Consider the following 8,876-nt stretch of genomic DNA (forward strand, 5'->3'; position numbering starts at 1 on the left):
CTTCCCCCAATGACTTTGCTTGTCGGAAGCTGTCAGGGAAGGTCATGTGGCAGTCACATGACTCTGTAACACTGCAACCATCGTAAATACATGCCAGTTGCCAATGCCCAAATTTTGATCACATGACCTTGGAGATGCTGTAATAGTTGTAACTGCAAAGTTCAGTTGTAAGTCACTTTTTTCAGTGCCATTGTCACTTCAAACGGTTGCTGAATGAATGGTTGTAAATTGAGAACAACCTGTACACTTGTGTACCATCCCTCCTATTCATGATTGCTGAAGCAGCTTAGTGCTTAACCTTAACAGTTGTACAGTCCAATATATTTTTCTGATACACAGTGCCAAATTCTGAGAGAAAGTTGTAACAGTCCTCCTTCCTTTTTGTTTAACCAAATGTAAAATACCATGCTTTTATGAAGAAAAAAAAATTATCACTCTTTTCTTCTTCTAGTTGGAGAGCGATTATGGACAATTTGATGACACACGACAAAACTACTTTTAGAGATTTGATGAGTGAGTCTTAACTTTTTTGCTCTGTGTAAGATCCACGGTTAGTGTTTGAGCTGTGAAGCTTAGCTCCTTTGAGGCTTGTGCAACAGTCTAGTTCAAAACTAAGCCAGCAAGCAAGTATTGTGGTGATAGTTGCTGCAAATTTTCCTTCCCTTGAAAAGTTAGCAAAGACTTGATTGAGTATTCACTGTAAAGTTATGACAATTTCCATCCAGTTAATTACTGCTATTTGATTGCTGGTATTTGATATTCTGTTTTATATATAAGATCATGAATACAGTAGTATCTACTGTGTTTCCCTGAAAGTAAGGCCTACCCCTAATATAAACCCTACCCCCAAAATAAGCCCTAGTTTTGTGGTGATGTACACACTTAAAAATCAAGCTAAGGTGGGGGTAGGGGTGTGGATCTGCCCCACGCGCCCCACACCCACTTACCTTGCAGCCAGGCCTCTCCTCGCTGACCCATTTCTTCTGTGGCATCTTCTGCAGCCAGGCCTGCATTTCTCAGTCACAGGCCTTTCCGGAAGGCCACTGCAGCCGAGAACTGAGCTATGGATTCAATCCATAGCTCGGTTCTGCAAGACCTCTGCAGCCGAGGACCAAGCTATGGATTGAATCCAAGCTATGGGTTGAATCCATAGCTTGGTACTCGGCTGCATAGGCCTTCCAGAAAGGCCTGACTGTAAAATGCAGGCCAGAATGCAGCTGCAGAATGAAGCTGCTCCTTTGGCCCCAGAAGAAGTGGACCTGCTGGGTGGGGCTGTTACTGCTGCAGATGAGTAAAACGTCCCCCGAAAATATGACCTGGTGCCTCTTTTGGAGGCAGAAAAAAAAAAAAGACTCGGTCTTATTTTTGGGAAAACACGGGTAGGCAATGAGTTAGTGTTCTGATTAGTAACATTTACCATATACCTAAAATAATATTGATCATTATGTTCCTAAAACGATCATCAAGATCAATTATCATTGCCAAAATTGCATATTTTCTTTTTTAGCACGTGTGGCAGTAGCTCAGAGCAGTTCCCTCAACCTCTTTGCTAATCGGGATGTTGAGCTAGAACAGCGTGCTATGCTCCTCAAGAGGCTGGCCTTTGCCATTTTTAGCAGTGAAGTGGATCAGTACCAGAAATACCTTCCAGATATACAAGGTAATTCATTCCAGTCAAGCTTGTAACTTCATGAATAAAACCATGGAGTTTAAATAAAATCACGGAGTTGGCAACATTACACAAGTAGTTTGCTCTTGTCATCTTCCAGTCTCTCTCTCTCTCCCTCCCTCCCTCCCTCCCTCCCTCCCTCCCTCCCTCTCTCTCTCTCTCTCTCTCTCTCTCCCCCCCCCCAACCAGGCCCAAGTCTACGTAACTTCTTATCCCAGACAAGATCAGCCATGTGCTGCTATTTGCTCCTTAGGCAATATGGGATAAACAAAACTCTAAAAGGCTTCGTTCCAGCTGGTCACTCAACCAGTGATGCAAGCTGAATGGGTTTCCTTTCCGTTCTGCAGCAGTTCACAAATCTGGTTCAATGAGTCTGAAGACTTTTGAAAACAGGGAACCACAGATCAGGAAGGGGAAATTCATTGCTGCTTTCGTAACACAAATCTCTTGTCTAAATTTGAAAAAAAAGGCAAATTTGTGTTATGGAGTAGGCATATTTTGGAGCAAAGTAGGCAAAGCATCCTGAATCACAGTTTTAACTTTTGTTATCTTCCTGCCTCGTAGTTTAGATCAGCTTGGCTGAAGTCTGATCCGTCTCTTATGCATCTTCCACTCTATATGTTACTGCATGAAATTAATGTTTATGGTTAAATACGTTGTTGTTGTTGTTAGCTGCGAAGTCGTGTCCGACCCATCGCGACCCTATGGACAACATTCCTCCAGGCCTTCCTGTCCTCTACCATCTTCTGGAGTCCATTTAAGCTCACGCCTACTGCTTCAGTGACTCCATCCAGCCACCTCATTCTCTGTCGTCCCCTTCTTCTATTGCCCTCGATCTTTCCCAGCATTAGGCTCTTCTCCAGTGAGTCCTTCCTTCTCATTAGGTGGCCAAAGTACTTGAGTTTTAGCTTCAGGATCTGGCCTTCTAAAGAGCAGTCAGGGTTGATCTCCTCTAGGACTGACCGGTTTGATCGCCTTGCAGTCCAAGGGACTCGCAGGAGGTTAAATACGTATCCTTTACTAATTCCGGATATTTGAAGCAGGTTGCAGCTTTAGATAGTAGCTGTGGTTGTTTTCTGACAGGTCCTTGTAATCTTTTCTGTTCTAGAAAGACTGGTTGAAAGTCTCCGCCTGCCCCAAGAGCCTACCCTTCACTCCCAAGTATTCCTGTTTTTCAGAGTTTTGCTTTTAAGAATGTCTCCAAAGCATCTTACCTCACTTTGGCCTACTATGATCACAGAACTGGTGAGTTCCACTTTGCATCCACAGCTAGGCAAAGAAGACCACTTTTTAGAAGAACTAAGAATTTCTCAATATTAGAACAATTAACCAGTGGAACAACCTACCTCCAGAAGCAGTGAATGCTCCAACACTGAAAGTTTTTAAGAAGAGACTGGACAGCCATTTCTCTGAAATGGTGTAGGGCCGTGGTGGCGAACCAACCTATGGCATGCATGCCCTCTGTGTTGGCACGCGTGCCGTCGCCCCAGTCCTAGGCCTTCAGCTGGGTTTTATAAAACCTTTTTGCTTTAGGCCTCCGCCGCCGTGTGCATAAAAAAAAAAGGTTCACTCAATCAATTTCAACTTCTCGCGGGGGAAAAAAAAGATCTCGCAAAGTTAGAATTGATTGATTGAACTTTTTAGCCCCATCCAGTCTGCCATTACCACCACAGCCACACCCACCCAATGGGCCACGCCTACCCAATGGGCCACGTCCACCCAGCACCTGACAATACATAAGTGGGTTTTGGGTTGCAGTTTGGGAACTCGGTCTCTAAAAGGTTTGCCATCACTGGTATAGGGTTTCCTGCCTGAGTAGGGGGTTGGGCTAGATGACCTCCAAGGTCCCTTCCAACATTATTATTATTATTATTATTATTATTATTATTATTATTATTATTATTATTATTATTATTATTATTATTATTATTGATCATCGACTCGATTTGGCATTTTTGTCTACCTATCGAGTCCTTACCAAGGACCTGGGATAGGCAGATGTGGATGTTTGATGGTATTATAGATATCGTCGCAGGATGGAAGCAGTTCCTAGTAAGGCCGCCTTTTGCAATTGATTAATGGCGAATTTGTCAATGCCAATGGTGTTCAAGTAGTGCTCCAGTTGTTTTGGATTGCATCCAAGTCACCTATTACTATTGGTACTACCGATGATGATGATGATCATGATGATGATTGTTGTTATTATTGTTATTGTTATTATTATTGGCTTTAAGCTATCCAGGAGATTGTTAAAGAGAGCAGCCCATAATTTCATTTCTGAACTTCACTCAAAACTGAGATTAACATGTTATCCCTCTACACAGAGAGAGTGCCTTCTATCATCAACCATCTTTGCCCAAGTTTATATTTAATTATTTGTTGTTACATGTGAAAGATACATTGTCACATAGCTGATAGCACTCACCCATAGCTGTGGTTATTTGAATACAGCAGATTTACGCTGATAATGCGTTACCACAAGACATTGCTGTTGCTATTGGCTGCCTGAAAATAAGACTAGATCAGACCCAAATCCCATAGAGTTCACAAGCCCTTTCCCAGATGGCTCTGGAAAGCAGCGTCATGAATGCCACTGGCTGTTGCCCCCCAATCTGCCGCCAAGGAATGGAAAACGTGCATAATCTTCACCATGAGACTATCCAGCCTTATTTTCCCCTGAACCTGGGCTGCTGCTTCTTCTTTCCCTCCTGCCTCTCCTAGGATCCTTTAATCAGTGTACTTCCCTTGTCATTATAGAATTTAGTCCTTTCTATAGGGATCCTTTAGTTTAATTTAGTCCTTTCTATAGGGACGCGGTGGCTCAGTGGGTTAGGACGCTGAGCTTGTCGATCAGAAGGTCGGCAGTTTGGCAGGTCGAATCCCGACTGCCGCGTAGCAGAGTGAGCGCCTGTTACTCGTCCCAGCTTCTGCCAACCTAGCAGTTCGAAAGCACGTAAAAATGCAAGTAGAAAAATAGGGACCACTACAGTGGGAAGGTAACAGCGTTCCGTGCACCTTTGGCGTCTAGTCATGCCGGCCACATGACCACGGAGACGTCCTTGGACAAGCGCTGGCTCTTCGGCTTTGAAACAAAGATGAGCACCGGCCCCTAGAGTCAGAAACGACTAGCACGCATGTGCGGGGGAACCTTTACCTTTATAGAGATCCAGTCAATATCATAATTCTGCCTTACACTACCTTACATCTGTGTCCTACTTTCCTCTGAGGCAACTTTGCTGGGTTCCCCTTTCTGCTCCTTTTATGCCCTCAAGACCCCTTAGAGATGAGTGTGCCGAGAGTGATGTGACATCCCCCAGTGAGGTCCGTCAGCGAGAAAGGGATTGAACAGTGTCTAACCCTTATGCCTATACTTGCTGTCAGGATAAGCCTGGAGCTACAAGTTGTCAAATATATTTTCCTTCTTTTATGAAAAAGGGAGGCTTAACCAGGCATCATATTCTTGGTGCTGTTATATTATTAAACAGAACACAGCTGTGAGCTTGAGCGGTCAGAAAGTTAAACGTTGTCCAGTTCATCCCTCTTGCACAACTTGACTTGATCTTCAAGGCAGCGCAGTCTTTTGCTTTCCAAAAAGGCCACCTTTCACAACTGGGGATGTGTAGGGTTGCATCGAATGGGGCTATGATGTACAGGTGGTCCTCAATGTATGATCGCAATTGGGAGCAGAATTTCCATCGCTAAGCAAGGCAGTTGCTAAGGAAATCACTGTAATAGCTAAGTGAATTCCATGGTCATTAAGTGAATCCGGCTTCCCCGTTGACTTTGCATGTCTGAAGATGGCTGCGAAGGTCGCAGATGGCGATCGCATGACCCTGGGTTGCTGCAGTCATCGTAAATACATGTCTATTTTCGAGTGCCCGTATGTTGATCCTGTGACCGTGGGGATGCTATGATGTAAGGGGCAAGGACTGGTTGTAAGTCACTTTTCTCAGTGTTTGAACCGTAGCTAACAAACGGTTGCAAGTTGAGGACTAAGCAGAGAAAGCCTGCAACCAGTTTTCAGCAGTTGTAGATAGGAGTTGGCTGGGATTTGGAAGCCCCCCTGTGGCTCTTAGACATCAGGATTGCTACACCTGCATAAGGGTTAAGGCTTGAAAGCCGTGCGTGTCTTCAGTGTTCAGGGAGGAATTGAAAAAGTGGAAACAGGCTTTCACCAAGAGCACCCTTTTTTGCAAAGGTGAAGCCTTTTGAAAGGAAAACAAATGGAATACACGGTCTTTACGTTGGAGGCATTCTGTTTTGCCAATTTCCTTCCCAGTGACCAGTTAAGATGATCTGGTAAATTTGGGCTGAATAATGAATAGATACATTTATAATACTTGGATAACTTGATGTTTAAGCAGCTTCCCACATCCTGCTGCTGTGCACAGAGACGTAACTGCGTGGATCAGTTACTTCGTTCATCAGGAAAGAGAGCAATAATTAGTGTGCAAAAATTGGGACAGTTGTATCACTTCCCCAACTTGATTGTGTTGTTTCTTTGCACAGTGTTATGTCATAGACTTGAATCAGTTGGAGCTGTATGCATGACGCAGGTGATTTGATGGCAATTTCAAAAAAAAAATGCTAATCTGCATAATTTCTACCTGTTCTTACACTTAAGCCAGTTTCCTTTTGCCTCTAGGGGGAAAAAAATAAGAGTGGGATCTTCTTTACCCGGGCTTTTAAGATGTACCAGTAGTAATTTTAAGTATTTTTAGCTGCGTTTAGTAGTTGACATTATATTTTAACACTGTTATCCCCCTTTAGTACCCTAAAGAGGGAAAGACTGGATAGAAATTAAAATATATTTTTTTCTGTTTATAAACAATACGTGTACTTTGTTCTTTTTATCTTCAGGTCCAAGTATTTTTACTTATGGAACAGGAGCTCACAGCCGATGAAGATATCTCAAGGTAAAATCACTATGATTTGCTCATTCTTGCATGCAAAGTTAAATGCTATTGAACGATACTCTGATATGTTTTACAAAAAGTGTATCTTATGCTAAACGAGTGGAAAAAACCTCTCCATCCAGACTGAATAACCTAATATGTACTACTAATAAACCACAATAAAAGAAGTCATTCATCCCATTTACACATTTATTCAACCAAATCCGACTCGTGACCGGATTACCGGGGCATCTTGACACAAACATCAGGTTATTTTTAGCCAAGGACACCCCGTATTATAAAACGATGAAGAAAAGCTAATAAATTGAAAAGCCCTTATTAAGAGTTGTTTGTAACTTTTGATAAAGATTATAAAAAGCAAGGAGAAAGCCAGCTATGCGATGGGTCTCTTTTCCCATCTGGTTTAAACACAATTCTGCCGGTTGCTCGCATGGTTGATCCGTAGCCATACTCGGTGTCTGAACGTTAGCCGTTTTGTCAGGGCTTGTACTTGTTCGCCCTCTTGCCTTTCTTCCCCAGAAATAGAAATAGTCATGAAGCCAAAATAAACACGTATTCTAAATACAATTTATGGCTCTATTTTGCATTTTCATAAGAATTTGGCAGCAATTCCTCCCTCTTCCTTATCACCGAGCCATCTTGTATTTTGATTCATTTTGCTCGGCTCCTGCTTGGTGGAGGATTTTCTTTAGCATCCAAAACCTTGTCTGCGACTTGCTGCTGCCTCTACCACTCATACAGATTTGAACAAATTAGGAGACACTTACCACTTTGGTTTGTGTTTATGATTTTTAAACAGATGAGTAGCGGAGGTGCTTGTCTTAAGCTATTTAACTGAGCCAGCATTTCTTTATTCATTTGCTCCCTTCTCATGGTATGAATTTGTAAGTTCACCTGCCTTGCCCAATGGTGACATTTCTTTGTTTTGTGAACTCCTTTCCCGTATGTTCAACTGTGAGTGATATACCAAGATTCATTTATCACTAGTATTAAAGCTCATTTACCTGAAGGAAAGTTCAAATATAACATAGACAAAAAATTTTAAGGAAAATATTGTTATGGCGGAAGGTCAGTATACATTTGTAAAGCACACCTGCAGCTTTTATGTATTAGTTTCATTTGGTTACAGAACTTCAGGTCCATCTGTTGCTGGGCTAGAAACAACATACACAGGAGGCAATGGAGTTTCTACATCATACAATATTCAAAGATGGTTGAACCTTTATTTGTCAGCTTGTAAATTTCTGGATTTGGCCCTCGCTTTACCCTCTGAAAATCTTCCTCAGTTTCAGATGTAAGTAAAATTCAGAAACGCTAGAAATGTATTTGATGGGAGAAAACTGTACTGAAAAGGGATGCTGTTGGTTTGTGTTTTTTTTTGTTTTTGTGCAGTCCTAAAAGCTATCTTCTGCCTTCTAAGGATGTCCTCTTTTTCTGTGAAGTAATGTTAAAAAATAATTCCCAATAGTTAGAAGGCAAATTTCAAATGAATGTTAGGGGAAAAAACCCAATAGTAAAATTCCCAATAGTAAATAACTGCAACCAGTTATTGGGGTAACTAGTGCACATCCCTTCATTCACTGTTCAAACAGAGGCTTGACAGCTATCAGTGGGGATCCTTTAATTTGGATTTCTTCACAGAGAAGGGGGATTGCACATAGTGGCCTAATTGTCCTTCCAATTGTATGTCCTTCCACGATTGTCCAAAGCCCCAATAAGCACAGCTAAAGATACTTTTGAAACAAAACCTTCCCTGTCACCATCGGCTTTATTGCCATTTGCGCAAGAGGTACAAAATGTTGTCTTGAAAAATAGCAGATCTTCAGATCTGATTAAAAAGTTTTTACGTATTAGTTAAAGCATTATGTTTTTTCTCTGCATGTTAATGTCCTGGGCATCAATATAAGCCTGGACGTAGCCCTGGATATGAATACTTCCAGGAATGCAGGAGGAGGGATTCTTTCCAAATCTTGCTTGATGAATATGCAAAGTAGCTCAGAAGGGAATTGTTCTCTTAACAGGTACCGGTGGGCCTTTATTCCAGAAGCATCAGACGATTCTGGGTTGGAGGTGCGAAGACAAGGCACCCACCAGAGGGAATTCAAACCATACGTTGTGCGATTAGCAAAGCTGTTACGAAAAAGGGCAAAGGTATTCCATTTTTTTTTAAAAAAAGGCTCAGGTACTAAACTGTGGGTAAATTATAACTGCTGTTCAGATTCTATAGGGAAACCTTAGAAAACCAGCATTTACATCCGTGCGCACCAACAAGACTGTTCTTCCTCTTTACA

The 8,876-nt window shown here is 42.1% G+C and overlaps 1 protein-coding gene across 1 annotated transcript in view; it reads left to right on the forward strand.

Annotated features, from left to right (window-relative positions):
- Positions 1-8,876, forward strand: part of DOP1A (DOP1 leucine zipper like protein A) — a 68,679-nt gene that overhangs the window by 58,810 nt on the left and 993 nt on the right. Inside the window, exons 30-35 of the mRNA XM_081314919.1 lie at positions 452-513; positions 1,508-1,660; positions 2,778-2,914; positions 6,530-6,585; positions 7,715-7,879; positions 8,607-8,736. Of these exons, the coding sequence (XP_081171045.1) occupies positions 452-513; positions 1,508-1,660; positions 2,778-2,914; positions 6,530-6,585; positions 7,715-7,879; positions 8,607-8,736 (703 nt within the window). The remainder of the gene's footprint in view (positions 1-451; positions 514-1,507; positions 1,661-2,777; positions 2,915-6,529; positions 6,586-7,714; positions 7,880-8,606; positions 8,737-8,876) is intronic.

This window comes from Vipera berus (assembly GCF_964194415.1).
Source record: "Vipera berus genome assembly, chromosome: 1".
Lineage (NCBI taxonomy): Eukaryota > Metazoa > Chordata > Lepidosauria > Squamata > Viperidae > Vipera > Vipera berus.